Raw genomic sequence first — 18,408 nt, 5'->3', positions numbered from 1 at the left:
ACTCCCCACTGAGCATGAAGCCCAAGGCTGGGGGGTGATAATCCCAGGACTCTGAGATCATGATCTGAGCCAAAGGCAGACACTTAACAGACTGAGCCACCTAGGCATCTAAGCTAAGGTTTTGAGATTGGGAGATGCTAAGATTATATTAACAGAAGCTATGAATTCAAGATTGAGTGATTATTGGGAGATGGACTATTAAGGTTGAGGAATTTAGTTTCAGTTATGTTAATTTGGTAGTAGTAGTAGACCATAGACTAAGGGGCATTCAAATATTGTACTGGCAGTTAGAAGAGAAGTCAGGGCCTTAAGTTATTTTTATTTTTCTCTGCAGCTTCCAAACTACAAAAACTTTAAAGGAACCATCCAAGAGCTTGGTCAAAACCAGTATGCAGTCAGTGGTGAAATATTTGTGGTGGATAGAAACACAGTAGAGATTACAGAACTTCCAGTTAGAACTTGGACACAGGTTAGTAGAAGTATTTTAGCTGCCTCTCAGGAGGTCAGCGCAATGCTTTCTGGGACAAATATGATTCCATCATTGTTTGTCCTAAGTCTGTATAGTGTTTAAAAATTCCTATATACATTTTGACCATCCAGTTGAATTTGTGCTTTGAATATTCAAATAGTAATTTAGAAGTTTAATTTCTCTAAATGTTGAATTTTTTTTTTCTTTAAAGATTTTATTTATTTGACAGAGAGAGACCAAAAGTAGGCAGAGCAGCAGGCAGAGAGGGGGGGGATGCATCCTCCCTGCTGAGCAGGGATCCCGATGCCGGGCTCAATCCCAGAACCCTGAGATCATGACCTGAGCCGAAGGCAGAGGCTCAACCGACTGAGCCACCCAGGCGCCCCTAAATGTTGAATGTCTTAAGCTAGCTTGGAACCCTTATGAATATGGTCAATAAATTCATGTCCGTATCAGCTGTTACAGATCTTAAAGTATGCATGTCCTCTCTTGTCAGATGGAGTTGACAGTCATTCTCTTTATACTTTCAGCCTTTTCCTTGCCCTTTGGTGTATGAGCAAATCAGAACCATTACGTTGTGTATCTTTCACCATCGAGCCCCCCATATATTGTCCTCTATAGTGATAGAGGGAGGTTTTTCTTTTTTCTGGCCAGAGTTGGGAATATTTAAAAAATTGCATGACTTGGTAGTATGAGAACATCAATGTGTGTCAGGAAAATAATTATTTATTTTTAAATCTTTTATAGGTATACAAAGAACAGGTTTTAGAACCAATGCTCAATGGAACAGATAAAACACCAGCATTAATTTCTGATTATAAAGAATATCATACTGATACAACTGTGAAATTTGTGGTGAAAATGACTGAAGAGAAGCTTGCACAAGCAGAAGCTGCTGGATTGCACAAAGTTTTTAAACTTCAAACTACTCTTACTTGTAATTCCATGGTAACTGATTAGATTTTCTATTTTAATGTTTCTTCCATGCCATAAGTAGAATTTTTATAATTGGTTTCATGATGGTTGTGGCTGTAGTAAATCTGAATGGTTTTCCCCCTGATATTTGCTGAAGGCTCTATAAAGGTGCATTCCCTTAGATTATTATCCACTACTGTTATCGACTACTCTTAATCCCAACTCTGCATTTGTAAATCTGGGCTTGAGCACATGGGATACACAAACTGACCAAAAGTTATTAGAGTGATTAGTGCAGGATTTTCATGTTTCTTATGCCTATTTCTGGTAGCATTTTAATTGCGGAGTACTTCTCCCCATAATTCTAATCTGTTTTATTAAACTTGTATATTTGTGTTTGTATGTAATTGCTGAGAAAGGTAGAAAGTGAACATGTATGATTACACTCATTCCATTCCAAATTAGCTTTTAGGCATAAAGAAAAAAATCCAGTAGCACAGTGGCTGAGACAAACTGCCATCATCTGCTAAGAAAGACAGATAGAAAAAAGGAGAAAAAGGATAGAGAAGAAGTAAAATTTTCCTCCAAATTGAGAAAGTTTGAATGAATTATAATTACAAACAGAGACAAATATACATCTATTGAGTATATAGGGGAGAGAGAACTTTAAATTTAATGTTTATAAACTTAGAATGTTTTTAGATTGAAAAAAAATTTCTTAGGTGGTTTTATAGCCATTTTGAATTAGAACCTTTTTTTTTTTTAAAGCTTTTATTTATTTATTTGACATAGAGATCACAAATAGGCAGAAAGGCAAGGAGAGGGGGAAGCAGGCTCCCTGTTGAGCTGAGAACCTGTTATGGGGCTCAGTCCCAGGACCCTGAGACCATGATCTGAGCCGAAGGCAGAGGCTTAACCCACTGAGCCCCCCAGGTGCCCCTAGAACCTTTTTTTAAAGGACCTATTTTTATTTTCAAAATTGTTTTAAATATTTTCATAGTTTTGAGAATTTATCAGTTTCTTGGAGTTACCAAAAGAATATTTACTGAAATGTACTTAATTGTTTTGGTTCTGTTTAACAGCTCTTAGGGGTGGTATGTGTTCATTTAAGTGTGTTATAGTTATTTTAAATACTGTAGATGTCATACAGGTTAAAAGTACCAATACAGATTTATGTCCTCTTCAAAAACTTTGTATTTTCATTAGGTACTCTTTGATCATATGGGATGTCTCAAGAAGTATGAAACCGTGCAAGACATCTTGAAAGAATTCTTTGATTTACGATTAAGTTACTATGGTTTACGTAAGGAATGGCTTGTAGGAATGTTGGGAGCAGAGTCCACAAAGCTTAACAATCAAGCCCGTTTCATTTTAGAGAAGATACAAGGAAAAATTACTATAGGTAAGATGCAATCTTTAAAAAATTAAACGTTAGTTAAAATGGAAAAAAAATCTTTATTAATAGAAGACATTTTTATCAGTAGAATATAAACAAATACAAATTGAATCTCTTTTCTTGATCCTAACTTTATTTTTCCCTCACATAGAGAATAGGTCAAAGAAAGATTTGATTCAAATGTTAGTCCAGAGAGGTTATGAATCTGACCCAGTGAAAGCCTGGAAAGAAGCACAAGAAAAGGTAATCATTTGCAGAACAAGACATTCAGAGAAGCTTTTAAAAGCAAATTCCAAAACAAACAAAAAACCCAATCCCTAAATTTTAAATTTAGTACTGCTATAAAGGTGCCGAGTTGTCTGTTTAGAGACTGAAGTCTTCTGTTTATCCACAGAACAGATACAGTACAGGAATTTGCAGTGCACACCCACCACAAAGCACTTTGCCAGTGTGACTCAACCAGGGCCTGGAGAAATGACTCCAGGTGTGAGAAGGTAGCTCAGTCTTGTTGGCCTTTTTTCTGAGCCTGCCATTAAAGGGTGTTGTTTGTGGTGGTGGTTTTTGTGAGGTGCATGTGTACTATCTGGGAATGATACTGGGTAGCACATACATCATTTCACACTGGTCTTACTATGGTGATAGTATGGTATCCAGTCACCATTCACTTGGTCTGGTTTTGGTTTATGCTGGGAAGACTAGAGACAAAATATTCAATATTATAGTGTTATTGAGCACCAAGTATGTGCTCTGCCCTGTGCTTAGATCTTTGACTAGAGAGTTAAACCCTGGAACTTCAGATTAAAAGTCTGATGTTTTATTAATTAAATTGTCCATTTCAGATCATAAAGGACTAGTATTAATTCAGTGAATGGAATATTGAAACTTTGAGATTCTTCTCAAGAATTTCTTGCTATTGTGTATAATTAAAGAAAAATTTAAAAAGGCAATACAACATTGTGATTGAGAACACAAATGTACAAAAGGAAGAAAATTATGGAGATGACTAATTTTTTACTTAATTAGAATGTTGTGTATATATCATACTGATAATGTTATTATCGTTAAAAAATACAGTTATGATTATATGACATAACTTAAACTGACACTTCAAACTTCCTTACATTTATGAATTCTCAACCCACAGTGTTTTCCATATTTTTTATCAACTACATTGACATGCTTTTTTTATATTATTTAAACTTTTTAAAATATTGGTCAGTAGAATGCCAGATACTAGAGCAAGTAAAATTAGAAGAAATTATATATTTAGCAATTACATATTAAGATAATAGGCTTATTTATTGTTTGGGGAAAATGGGGTGGGACAGGATGGGGAGTATTCAAAATTAAGATGATCCAAGCACTTTGCTTTTCTTTAAATGTATTTTACTGCATTTTTGAATCCCAAATTACGGTTTATACACTGCTTGCCCTTCTGTATGATTGTTGGTTTAAACTATATCTTAAAAAATATTAACTAGTAAGCTAGTTAATTTAATGCTTAGTTTTAAAAGGTAAAGGTGTGTAGGGTTTGAGAATGCCCTTCCAGTGGAAGTAGACTTCATGGGTAAAACCTAGTGGTTGGTTTCAAAAATTTCATTGTCACCATCAAAAATTTCTCAGCATCTTGACCATGTGTTCATTTTGGGAGTTAAGGTAACAAAAGGAGCTGCTCTTATAAGAGTGTCCTATTGTGTAGATTTGGAGAAGAGAGAATTTATAAAGGAGATAATTATGAGATTAGAGTTTTTTTTTTTTTTTTAAACATAATAGAATTCTGTCTGTGGAACTTAAAGTTTTTCTTGATTTCTGAAAATATCCTTAGTTATCTTCATGTTAACAATGATGATACACATATATTCATTGAGTGTTTGTTAATGATACTTTGGGTATCCTCAAAATCTAGAGCAAATAGATTACTAAAGTGTGGATCTAAACAAGATTTTATGACACCTTAATAATATTTTAATAGTAGGGTAACAAATATTCCAAAGAAACACACTGTTTCATGAAGAATTTTTAAAAATGGTAGAAGTTATTAATTTGTCGTAAGTACTGTTTGTCTAGGTACTTATTAATCATTGATCAACTCAGCAACAACATTTCTTATTTGGCTATTGTTGCTTAATTGAATTCATAGTTTTGTTTATGTAATGAAGCATGTTGCTTTGCAATTTCTATTTTTATCCCTTCTAAAGTACACTAAACTTTACTTCATATATATACACATTATTTTACTGAAAATTTTAAACTAAACTGAAAACAATTTTTTTCTTTTTTGGTTACCAAAAGTGAACTTTTTTGTTTTGTGGAGTATCATGGTTAACTCAGTCATTTTTAATTATCTGAGTGCCTTAAATAATTTAAATGCAGTTTTATTTAATGGTTCTTGTTATTTTAAAAATCTTAGAGGTGATGTCACCTATAAGAACTTCTATTAAATTGACTGGATTTTGAAATTTAATACTAGCATAAGAGGATTTTTTATTGTGATCTTTTCAATGAAAAAGGCCTTATAAATATAATTTTAGAATACCCCTCACAATTCCTCCTCTAACTTACCAGCTATTAAATTCCTAATTGAACTTTCTGTATGTACATGAGTATCCTTGCTTTAGAGAATTTTTATTAAGAAATCATACTTAATGAGTGGCCGTACCTTACCATATTTATATTACAACTGTAAAACATTCTCCATAAGTGATACTTATTTTGGGTTTCAAATTGTTCATTTACTCACCAATATAAAAATCTGACAAGATGCAGTGATTAAACATTAGTTCTACTCTTTTAATTTCAAGATATGTGGTATCTTCTCATTTCATGACTTAGTGCCTGGGCAAAGCAGTTAATTTTTCATCAGATTCCTAGATAAATGGGGAGTGAATATACTCTTTCCTTTTGAAGACTTGCTATTGTGTATTTTTAGAAAACTTTTTATAGGAAATCACTTTTTTATAGATCATCCTGCAGATAATCTAAAAAATCCCCAATCACCCTTAAGATAGAGTACTAAGAGTATAGCATTTATGGAATTTTTAACTCAATATTCAGTAAAATTCAGCCATTGATTTGGTACTATACAGGACTTTAATATAAAGTTTGTTATTTTTTACAGGCAGCAGAAGAGGAAGAAACACAAAACCAGCATGATGATAGTTCCTCTGATTCAGGAACTCCTTCAGGCCCCGATTTTAATTATATTTTAAATATGTCTCTGTGGTCTCTTACTAAAGAAAAAGTTGAAGAACTGATTAAACAGAGAGATGCAAAAGTATGAACTTTTGTGGGTTAAATAATTTGAAACTATTTCAGTATTATCCATTTCTTTGTTTTTCTTTTTCCAAAAAGAAGTATTTTGATTTACCCTTTACGTATTATTAAATTACTGAATGTTTAAATTATACTGCTTTCTTATTATAGGGGCGAGAGGTCAATGATCTTAAAAGAAAATCTCCTTCAGATCTTTGGAAAGAAGACTTAGCAGCATTTGTTGAAGAACTGGATGTAGGTTAAGTCTCCATTAAAGTATATATGGAAAAGTAATGTTTATGAAACAAGAAGAAAATTCTTCTTTAATTATTTCAGTTTCTTTTAACTCTGTAAAGGTTAATGTGTTTATAGGCCAAGTTAGGATTAAACTTCTAGCTATATGAAGTTATAAAGAAATGTTCTGTCTGGAATAGATGAATGTAAAAAGCTATATGGAGTTGGAATTTAGAATAAATTGAAGTCTATTACTTTCTATCAGTTAAGTTTTCCTGATTTCAGAATAGCTTATTGATTCAGTCTCTTCCCTCAAAGAGGTAAGAACAAAATATATATGATTGAATATTGGTACTTTGATTTTTACAAAGTAGAATGATAGTGTCTTTAGGTTTATAACAGAGAAATTTTAAGTTGTTGTTTTTTTTTTTTTTTTTTTTTTTTACAATTTAGTTTTCTCCAGGTAGAATTCCATTTTTCTAAAAAGGTAGAGAAAGGTAGGAAATATAAACTTTTTCTAAAATTGCCCAATTTGTCATAGGATCTTAGAGTTAGAAGGGACCATATAGGTCTTTTTGTTACTCCCCCCTTGTTTTACAAATGAGAAACTAGTTAGACAGCCTTGGGACTACAACCCAGATCTTTTAACTTAGAACTTTTTTAACGTTTATTTTAGATTAGATCAGTTGAAAGGAAAGGTTTATTCATTAATGAATGATAGTACTTTTAACTTCTTATGCAGTAGTGGGTCTCTTTTCTAATGAGTTGTTTTTGCATCCACCCTCTTCCCCTTGCCCCCCTTATGATTATATTTCAGAAAGTGGAAGCGCAAGAACGGGAGGATATTCTGGCTGGAATGGCAGGAAAAGCAATAAAAGGTAAAGTTGGCAAACCTAAGGTGAAGAAACTTCAATTGGAAGAGACAATGCCCTCACCTTATGGGAGAAGAATAGTTCCTGAAATTACTGCTATGAAGGCAGATGCCAGCAAAAAGTTGCTGAAGAAGAAAAAGGTATGACATATCTCTTGTTTTAGCTCATTGGTAGATTCCATCTTCATAGTGATGTATATATGTATTTTAATTTTACTGTGTGCTTAAGTCATGCTTTGTTTCTAATATATTTCACTGTGATAAGAAATCATTTGTTCTCTGAGAACAGTTGGTCCCCAGAAAGAAAATGTAAGTCAGGAATCCACATATATGTAAAGAGTTAGTTGATTCTGTTTTTAAATGAGAGATAGAAATACTTTATTCAGCAGCATTCTACCTTACAATCATGGAACAGCATCCAAAAAAGTGTATCAGCTTAAAAATAAAACTTTAATTCTACATTATGACCAATTCGAGAAGTCTAATTAGCAGAAAAGGGTCTGTGTGGTTTTCAAAGGGATTTTTTTTTTTTTTTACTATTTATTTGTCATTACTGTTAGTTAAAAAAATTTACCAGGTACCTCTTATGTCATTGACATTGACTGGTGCTATTCATTATTTAGAAGTATGGGACTTACTTGCCCCCTAGTTAGGGTTAGGCAGAAGAAGGAAACACTGAGAGGGCTGATCAGAGTGAGGAAAGAGGAGGCATGCTAGTCTGAAAGAGGCAGATTTTTCTAGGCAGTTTGATTTTAGAACCCAGGAGATATGTAGATATGTCCAATAGTCTAATTAGATCTCGGGAAACGAGCCTAAGAGTTGGAGAGGTTGGAGAGTTCTCTGAACTAATACTTGAAAGCATAGGAACTTTGTGATACCAGAGAGATCACTCGCTTCCACTGTTGTGATAAACTGACATCTATACTATTTCCCTCTTACCTAGCTTCCTACCACACACAGGTTCCTCCTTAGGAAATGACTTCTCTTCTTGTCAGTTGATGTCTGTTCTTAGCACTCTTCTCTTTACCTTACATGTCTCAAGTAACCTCATCTATGCCATTTTTTCACTCACACTGATGACTCCTAAATCTATGTCCCTAAGCCGTAACATTTTCAGGAGTGCCAGGGTAATAAAGCCACCTGAATACCCAGTGCCCAAACTTCACATATCTGAAGCTGAGCCCATTATCCTGATTTCAAAACCTCTTCCCCCTCTGCCTGATCAGCCATCACTTAACAAGTCCAGAACCTGGGACTTTGTCATTTAATCAGTAACTAAATCCTGTTGATGCCTATGAAGCAATTCCAAAATCCACCCTCTTAATTTCGTCCCCAGTGATACTGTCTTAGAATTCCATAAGTTTTCTTTGATGAAGTGTTCCTCTTAATTAGTCTTCCTGTCTCTAGTGATTTTATCATGACTTCTACTTTTTTTCCACTTCATTCATCTCTGTCTAGTCTCTTATTACCCAAGTGATATTTCCAAAAATGAGTCCGATTATTGCACAGATGCTTAAAAGTTTTCAGTGACTCCCCACTGACTACATCCAGATTCCGGTATTCAGTGATTTAGCAACTGCATGCCTCCTTATGTTTCTCTGTGGCTACTCTTCCCTCTTTTTCTTTCCTTGAATCCTAGCTGACTATTAGTAATTCCCTAAATACTATGTGGCCATCATGCCTCTGTGTTTTTTGCCTGGGATTCTCTTTCTTCCTTCCCTTTCCTCACCTAGCAATCATACATGATTCTTTCAAAACCCAATTAGAAAGGCCCCTTCTCTGTGGAATCTTCCCTTAACCCTGCTCGGGGCAGAGTTGCTCATGTCTCCCCACAGGTTACTTTTATACCTCCCTCCATATTTGTTATTTGTATTGTAATGACTTGCCCTTGTGTCTTTCTCTGTCTTTTAATAATCTGAGGGTAGGGAGACTTTGACTAATGCCTAGCAGTGCATGATATGTTTGCTTATTTTCCTTCAATAATCTGATGTTTTTCTAGTATGTAGAGGCCTGAACTATAGGAGCTTATTTTGCAGGTACACTTTGGTGTATTTTCCTATTGATGTGAAAGTCCCTTTGCTAATCAAAAGCTGCCTTCTTATTTTTTACATTTGCTTTTAAGTAGCTGTCATCTCATAGAGTGTATCAGAGTATTAGAGTGGTAAGTAGTATCATTTGCTGTACATAAATAAAGTAAAACATGGTCTGATCAAAGTCCTGTTTGGACCTCAGTGAATCACATTTTATTGTTTTTTTTTTTTTAGTTATATAAAGAAGTGACCTATGGCTGAATTATATCTCTAAAATGTATGGTGTTAATTTTTATTTTTACTTCTGGTTATTTATTTGCTTGTTTGTTTAATGTGTAGGGTGATCTTGATACCACAGCAGTAAAAGTAGAATTTGATGAAGAATTTAGTGGAACGCCGGTAGAGGGTACTGGAGAAGAGGCATTGATCTCGTCAGCTCCTGTAAATAAAGGTCCCAAACCCAAAAGGGAAAAAAAGGAACCTGGTGAGGAATTGTTATAAAGTTCTTTGTGAGAGAAAAATACATATGTATAGGGCATTACTAGGTTTTTTTGTTTTTTTTTTTTCTTAAACTATGTTTTTTCCTCTAATGGTTAATGTAATTTCTCAATTTTCATGGACATTTGTTATTTTATAACCTTTCATTAAGTTTTATTTTTACTAATGATATTTGTACAAGTATTGATACGTATTTTATTGTTTTGTTTTTAGGCACCAGGGTGAGAAAAACACCTACATCGTCTGGTAAATCCAGTGCAAAGAAAGTGAAGAAACGGAATCCTTGGTCAGATGATGAATCCAAGTCAGAAAGTGACTTGGAAGAAACAGAACCTGTGGTTATTCCAAGAGATTCTTTGCTTAGGAGAGCAGCTGGTATTTTGATACATCTTATATTTATTCTATTGTATATTATAGTTTGACCAAGTTAATATTACTCATATAAGTTAGTATTAGTAGTATTATCAATGCTATTAAAGTACTAAATTGTTAGTATTTCAGAAGTTACAGTTCATGAAGACAAAATTGCTCTACAGAATAAGGTTTTTAGCAGAGTTAGACATAACTTGATTCACTTTCGAACAATTTTTCTTATTGATTTTTATTAGAATGTTTGGGTTATATTCCCTCCATAGTTTGAAGATGTTTGGTAAAAATGTACCTTGGTTAAACCAACAGTGATATTTCAATAGAAGTGCTTTGTAGTTTTGTTTGTTTCATTTTTTTTTTTTTTCCCCATGAAAAATTTCCTCCTACTTTAGGAGTCTGATTCCATGCACTTCACATAAATTTATATAACTGCAGTGCTAGAGTTAGGATAAAGATACCATTTTGTTATTCTATATTATTAAGTACCCAGTTTTATCCTTTCTGAATATTCATTAATTTGAAGTCTGCAAGTACTTAAAAATTGAGTGTCCTGTTTTATCGATTTCTTCTCAAATTTATTAAGTCCTAATTTACTTAAAATGAATGATACCATATTATGGTTATTTTACCTCTGGAAGATACTTTTTAGATTATATGTCAGGCCTTAAATTCTTTGGTTCTCTAATCACCAGTGATAGACTTTCTTTTCCTAACATGCATAGATAGTACAATGTAGGTGAATTAACATGAATAATTTAAGTTATGTGAAAATTAATTTATTAAGTGGTTCAAAATTGTAATTAGGCCTTTTCATACATCTAAAATGAAATATAAAATTACATAGCACCCAAATGTTTTAAAAATTTTATTCCATAATATATGCTAGAAATTATAAAAGTTATTTGCATTATACCAATGTGCCTTCCCCATAGTTGGTACCATTTTATGCTTTATATTAAATTATTGTTTTAGTAATATGCTCAGGTCTTAACTTTATTCTCATTCATCTGAAGAATTACTGTCATTTTATAGTGAAACCGAATACAAGATAGAAGTTTTTATGCAAGAGGTTAAGAGAAAGTTTAGCACTAAGACTAGTAAAATTGGTCTTTTATCATTGTAGAAATGGGAAATCTTAGTAATCACTTTTACAATGGCCTATATTCACCACTATTTCTGAGTTAATATTTAAGTATGACAAACAGCACCCTAATAATCTCATTTATGTTCTCCTCCCATAGTCCAGGATGAATACAACATTACCAAAGTAATTGAGGCCACAAAGTTTTTGGCCTTCTCCTCCCCCCCCCCACCCCCCGAATGCTTGTCTTTTTCTTTCTTCTCTTGTGTTAGAGATAGCTGGGATATTTTTCAAATGATTATTCATAGTATGTCACGTGGATAAAGTTGGATTTGGGTTTAACCTTCGCTTTTATTTTTCTCCTAGCGGAAAGGCCTAAGTACACATTTGATTTCTCAGAAGAAGAGGATGATGATGCTGATGATGATGATGATAATAATGATTTAGAGGAATTGAAAGTCAAAGCATCTCCTGTAACAAATGATGGGGAAGATGAATTTATTCCTTCAGATGGCCTAGATAAAGATGAATATACATTTTCACCAGGCAAATCAAAAGCTACTCCAGAGTAAGTAAGGAAGCAACTATTATTGAGTTATATGGTGCAGTTAGTTATTTAGACATCTATTAAAGATCTCCTGGTAAGCTGTATCTAAGAATTTACCATCATTCGAGGTAAGGTCCTCCTCACAAAGGAAAAAATCTGGGTAATACTGCAGCTGTTTACTGAACTGTTGCTATATCTCATAGCATGGACTGACAGTTTTTTTCCTCATAAAGGGCTCTATAGAAAATATTTCAGGCTTTACAGGCCATATGGTCTCTATGTAAACTTAACTAAGTACTAAGTCTATGTACACTTAACTGTCTTTTATACACAACACACTATTCAGTGTTGCCATTTTAGCAAGAAAGGAGCCACAAATAATATGTAAATGAACAAGGGTAGCTGTGTTCCAGTAAAACTTTGTTTATAAAAACAGACAGTAGGCCTATGGGACATAGCCTGACAACATGGTTTGGAGAAGTCATTAAAACTTTAGAACTGGGAGGTTTAATTTTTTTCCCTAACTTTGGCCTTGATTGATTTTTCATTTATTATTACTACTACTACTGCTATTTTGCCTCTAGAGAGTATTAAACGGTAATGTGTAGAATGTGAAGTTTGTGAGCTATTTCAAATTTTATTTATTTTTAATTTTTTATTATGTTCAGTTAGCCAACATATAGTACATCATAAGTTTTTGTTGTAGTGTTGTTTCTTCATTTTGCATATAATACCCAGTGCTCATCCCAACAGCTATTTCAGATTTTTAAAGGAAGTGCTTTATTATCTGTTTAAAGAAGTGTTTTATCATATGCAGTCTAGGATCAGAAATAGGATTACTGATGACTTTGACAGAGATTCAGACTGTCTCCTTAGCTTTTTGGCAATAATTTACTGATGTTGAATTCTGGAACAGTTCTGTTAATCATAAAATCTAATGTAGTGACATTTTGAATAACTAACTTTTGCTCAACTTCCATTCTCTTACATTAAATCATTGGCTTTTCTGGTGTCTCTCTGTGTGTATGTGTGCACATCTGTGCATATGAGATAGAAAAAAAGAGTTTGATTGCCCTGTCTTTAACAAAGAGAATTGTTTAAATTATATTGTGGTTGTTTAAATTTTTCTTTCTGATAGAAAATCTTCACATGACAAAAAAAGTCAAGATTTTGGGAATCTCTTCTCATTTCCTTCATATTCTCAGAAGTCAGAAGATGGTATGCTCATTTGGTCTTTTCATTGGTTACTTACTATGTTATTGCTCTGGATTTTTCATGAGTAGAAATTTTTTTTGTACATTTCCCTTACCATAATAAGGTTTATTTACTTTTCCTGAGGTGAGTACCAATTACTTGGTCAGATAGACAATATGGAACCATTTAGGTGAGCAAGTAGATGTGTGTATGAAGTGTATGGATGTGGGTATAATGTTTTAATAGAGAAAAAGAGAAAGAAATATTGGGACATGTAATTTGATTTTCATGGCAATATGAGTATATATGTGACAGTTTTTTAAAAACTACAAAGAGACTAATATTCAGATTTATAATATTAAACTGTAGTAACTAAAAGACAACCCTTCACTGAAGCTAATTTAATTGGGGTATATGCTTTCTATTCCCTATATTTTTGTGTGCAAAATTTTTTTTTAAAGATTTTATTAATTTATTTGACAGAGATCACAAGTAGGCAGAGAGGCAGGCAGAGAGAGAGGAGGAAGCAGGCTTCCCGCCGAGCAGAGAGCCCAATGCGGGACTCAATCCCAGGACCCTGGGATCATGACCTGAGCCAAAGGCAGAGGCTTTAACCCACTGAGCCACCCAGGCACCCTGTGTGTGAAATTTTTTTTTTTTTTAATTTTATTTATTTGACAGATCACATGTAGGCAGAGAAGCAGGCAGAGAGAGAGGGGGAAGCAGGCTCCCCGCTGAGCAGAGAGCCCGATGCGGGGCTTGATTCCAGGACCTTGAGATCATGACTTGAGCCGAAGGCAGAGGCTTAACCCACTGAGCCACACAGGCGCCCCGTGTGTGTGAAATTTTTAAGGTGAAAACAATCTATGTAGACTTAACTGTCTTGTACACACACACACACGCACACACACGCAGACAGACCTAGATCTCGTATATGTTCTGTGAATATAGATAGGCATTTTTGATATGTCAAAACATTTATATAAAACTATCACATCCAGGGTGCCTGGGTGGCTTAGTTGGTTGAGTGACTGTCTTTAGCTCAGGTCTTGATCCTGGAGTCTCAGAATTGAGTCCTGCATCGGGCGACCTGCTCAGTGGAGGTCTGCTTCTCCCTCTGACCTTCCCTCTATCATGCTCCTTTGGTCTCATTCTCTCTCTCTCAAATAAACAAGTAAAGTCTTAAAAAAAACCAACCAAACAAAAAAAACCCTATCACATCCAAGTAGATATTTTGAGAGTCCCTGTTTTCATTTGACAGAGGGAGAAATGGAGGGAGGAACTGCTTAGTTAATTGAGTGTAAAAGTAAACTGAAGGTAATCCTACCTGCCTTTTAAATTGACCTTCAGTGATTTAAAATTGTTTTTAAAAGATGAAGTTAGTATTCTCAGATCTGAACATTATTACTGATCTTCCTGAAATGGTTAATAGTGTTAGATGTGTAGATATTAAAATAATCACAGTCAGAACTTTTTAGTATTCCATTTTAAAATAAATCCTTATTTTTGAGTTGGTCATTTATATTTTAAATGATGAGCATTTGGGACTATTAAGAATTTTTATTACTCTATGCATTTCTATATTGTTTTAAAATAGAGTTAATGTGAAATATGACATTGCTATTTTTTTGTTTTCAGCTGTTTATTATGGACTGTATGATCACAAAGTAGAAATTCATAAGATCAATTCTCTAGCTAAAGAGAACTCATCAGTAAAAAAAATCAAAGTTTAACTATTAAGTGATCCTTATAGAATCTCTTTACCTAAAAACTTTGTAATTTTTAGATTCAGCTAAATTTGACAGTAATGAAGAAGATTCTGCCTCTGTATTTTCACCATCATTTGGTCTGAAACAAACAGATAAGGTTCCAAGTAAAACTGTAGCTGCTAAAAAGGGTATGTACTTATTTAATGTTGTTGAACATTGCATAAATGATATAAAGTTGCTATTAAAGGAAATTTAATATAATTTGAAACTGCACTTGGACTTCAGTAGAAAATAGTATAAATGCATGTAAGGAGAATTCCTCTTGTTTTCTAACCATATGGGGTAATTATTAAAATGTGTATAAGATCTCATTCTAAAGCCGTTGTAATTATAAAATAATCCCATACATTGGTACTGAAGATAACTTTCTAGTAAGGTCTCCTGTAGTTGTTAGGTTGTAAAATAGATTAAAATTTTGTCTTGCTAGTAGCCGGTGTTAATCTATGTAGGTCATATCTTAATACCTCATTTGGGATGATTGGTCAGTTCATTTGAGGTTCTTTTTGTGTCCTGTAGCTTCATTCTTATCCACAACCTTAGGTTGTCCATAAATACAAGTTGATTTGACTTAATTAATGAATCTGTTATTAGTACCAAGGTACATACTCCTGGTATTTTTTAAGGAGGTTAGCATTAGTGCTTTGTGTTTAAAAAGGTAAGTGTTCCTTACACAGCAAGTAAATAAACATACAGTATGGACTATCTTTTCAGTACCTTAAAAATGTAAAATACATAGTACCATTGTAGACACAGACATGTATTAGATATATCAGAACAACAAAAATCCCAACTTAATTTTGATTGCACTAGGACCATGGTAAGAAATTAACTAATGAGCTACAGGAGCTTCTCTGGCCAACACATCAGGTACTCTGCCCATAGCCCTTCAGTACACCGGATCTATATTTCTTTGCATTAGGACTTTCTGTTACTATGTTGGAATGTTCATATTTTCCACCCCGGCCACCCTTTACCAGTGAGTGAGAAAAGCTGGTTTGCAAATACATTAGTGCTTTTGCCTCTCGGGTAGTCTAACTCTGGGATATGTGTTTTACAGTGACTCAGGGATTGCTTATGGTAACAGAGAAGCTCAGAGATAAGCCCTCAGAGGGATGACAGGTTTCTGTCTTCACATCTCATTTTTTAACTTTTTTTTCACCTCCCAAATAAGTACTTGTACTTGAGTCTCTGCTTTGCTTCTGGGGAACTCAAACTGAGACAGGCCCTACTTTCCCTTCATGCATCTTTTTTTAAAATTGTCTTCATGTGAGCATTTTGTAGCCACCCTGAAAACCTGGGAGCTGTATTACTTCTTTGAACATATCAACCTGTTTCCTTCATCAAGCTCCTCTACTTCTCTTTAACCTAATGAGTTAGAGAGGAGTATTAACTAAAAGGCTAGCGTACACCACCTGTCCTATTGGCTTATTTCACCAGTAGTTGAACTAGCCTTATGTCAGTTGCATGGGCGATCCCTGTGTCAAATAGCTGACGCCCTCAGTTTTCCTCTGGCCTCTTCTAAAACTACAGTTCCCACAAAATACCACCTCAAGAGGAGGACGCATTCCATCCCTCTGGGAGGTCATCTATATTAACTCCAAATTACTTATATTACTGTACAAGTTAAATTCTGTAGCTCCAGTGGATTATAGCAAAAAGCTCATAGTACTCAGATATCTGACTTGAATTTGCGTGGTAGAGTTTTAAGTGCTGCCTAACACTGCAAGCCTGCAAACTCTAGTGAAGAAAAAAGGTGGTTTCTGGAACACATGGCTCTTTCAAGCCTATACTTGTGCTAGGAACTGCCTGCCATGTGGCTCTGGTGGTACATTTAGTCATAAGGACTTAGGGGGAAGCCACAAAATCTGTGGCTACCACTACCACTTGCTGTTCGAATGAGGGGCCTTCACCCTAGCTTTTCAGATTGGGCTTGGGAATACATTTCCATATAATTAGCCTGTTTGTTTGTTTTAAATAGAAAAGTCTGGTTAATGTAATGCTATTTTTCTTCCCCCAAAGTAGGTTTTACTAATCGCACAAGTAAATACTGATTTATCACAGTTTTCTCATAGACTGTAAATCTGAAAAGAAGGTCTATTTTAAAAACAAAATTCATAAAAACGAAGGCCTTTGGGTTTATTTCGTACTTACCTGGAATCTTCATATTTTTTTCCATATAAAAGTGCCATGTCTGGATTTCAGCTTTTGGGTGGAAGTGAATCAGCTTCTGTTCATGGTATTTAAGGGCCCTATAAAAATGTGTGTGTGTGTTTTCCTCTAAAACATTTTAGAAGTTAGGACTTAATGTGATTATACTTGAGTTGTAATTAATGTCAAATATGTTACTTTTTTGTCATGACTATCCTATAGTTTTACTACTGCTTTTAAAAAGTTACTGCTTGGTTCACTATAATGGCGTTTGCTTAAAATAATCCCACTTGAAATATCAAAAGAGAAATTTTTCATAATTAAATAAAACATTTTGTCATCTATGAGAAATTATTTGCCTTTACACTGGCACCAAGTGAAAGAAACCATTTTGTTATTTAAGGCGACTCAATTTCATATCAGCAGTAAGAAATTCCATTGTTACAGGATTCACTGAGTGTGGTTTGTTGGTAAATATATTACATTGATTTATGAAATGGAAATTTGCTTACTAGGAAAACCATCTTCAGATACTACTGCTAAGCCCAAGAGAGCCCCTAAACAGAAGAAAGTAGAGCCTATCAACTCTGATTCAGATTCAGAATTTGGCATTCCAAAGAAGACTACACCCCTAAAAGGTAAGGATTATGTTACCCTGATTTATGCCACGTGGAAAAAAGAGTCTCTTCTACTCATTGAATTTAGAGGGACTGTGTACCTATTTTTTTTTTTAAAGATTTTATTTATTTATTTGACAGAAATCACAAGTAGGCAGAGAGGCAGGCACAGAGAGAGGAGGAGGCAAGCTCCCTGCTGAGCAGAGAGACCGATGCGGGGCTCGATCCCAGGACCCTGGGGTCATGACCTGAGCCGAAGGCAGAGGCTTTAACCCACTGAGCCACCCAGGCACCCCCCTATTTTGTTTTAAATTGCTTTCCTCCTCAATAAGCAACGTGTCTAAGAATCAGTGCTGAATTAAAGTCCAGAGGAAGTCTAGTACTTTATTTTATAAATCAGGAAATTGAGAGTCAAAGAGGTTAAGTAAACAACTTGCACAGCTAAGAATGATTCAAAGAACCCCACCCCAGGCTGACTGTGTCATTAAAGTCAGATGAGGGCTCCCATCCAACTAGAGAGTGACTCTCATTAGAGCTAGGACTTGGAGATGAGCTCTTTGCTCTAGGAAATGGAATTCCTATACTCAGGGACCTGTAAGGTTACCAGTATCAGTTTTCCCTGGTACCCCCTCTTTTTCTCCAGAATCTAGAAAGTCTTCAAAGGTGCTTTTTAAAATATATGTTTAAGGGGCACCTGGGTGGCTCAGTGGGTTAAGCCGCTGCTTTCAGCTCAGGTCATGATCTCAGGGTCCTGGGATCGAGTCCCACATCGGGCTCTCTGCTCCGCAGGGAGCCTGTTTCCTCCTCTCTCTCTCTCTCTGCTTGCCTCTCTGTCCACTTGTGATCTCTCTCTGTCAAATAAATAAAATCTTTAAAAAAAAAAAAAAAAAAATATATATATATATATATATATATATATATATATATATATATGTTTAAGACATAATTTTTTTTTTTTAAGGGTTGCTGCTCAACCTTCTATCCAATCGACCGATATTACCAGATATTAAAGTGGTGG

At 34.6% G+C, this 18,408-nt stretch overlaps 1 protein-coding gene across 2 annotated transcripts in view; it reads left to right on the top strand.

Annotated features, from left to right (window-relative positions):
- Window positions 1–18,408, top strand: part of TOP2B (DNA topoisomerase II beta) — a 59,719-nt gene that overhangs the window by 38,864 nt on the left and 2,447 nt on the right. For both annotated transcript variants that reach the window (XM_047738276.1, XM_047738266.1), the window contains exons 22-34: window positions 335–469; window positions 1,217–1,417; window positions 2,591–2,786; window positions 2,932–3,023; window positions 5,899–6,054; window positions 6,204–6,287; window positions 7,084–7,278; window positions 9,507–9,651; window positions 9,879–10,040; window positions 11,482–11,683; window positions 12,801–12,880; window positions 14,643–14,753; window positions 17,289–17,411. In XM_047738276.1, coding sequence (XP_047594232.1) covers window positions 335–469; window positions 1,217–1,417; window positions 2,591–2,786; window positions 2,932–3,023; window positions 5,899–6,054; window positions 6,204–6,287; window positions 7,084–7,278; window positions 9,507–9,651; window positions 9,879–10,040; window positions 11,482–11,683; window positions 12,801–12,880; window positions 14,643–14,753; window positions 17,289–17,411 — 1,882 coding nt within the window. The remainder of the gene's footprint in view (window positions 1–334; window positions 470–1,216; window positions 1,418–2,590; window positions 2,787–2,931; window positions 3,024–5,898; window positions 6,055–6,203; window positions 6,288–7,083; window positions 7,279–9,506; window positions 9,652–9,878; window positions 10,041–11,481; window positions 11,684–12,800; window positions 12,881–14,642; window positions 14,754–17,288; window positions 17,412–18,408) is intronic.

Source organism: Lutra lutra, chromosome 1 (genome assembly GCF_902655055.1).
Source record: "Lutra lutra chromosome 1, mLutLut1.2, whole genome shotgun sequence".
NCBI lineage: Eukaryota > Metazoa > Chordata > Mammalia > Carnivora > Mustelidae > Lutra > Lutra lutra.
The sequence above is the reverse complement of the archived record's forward strand: the minus strand, read 5'-3'. Positions and strand labels throughout refer to the sequence as shown.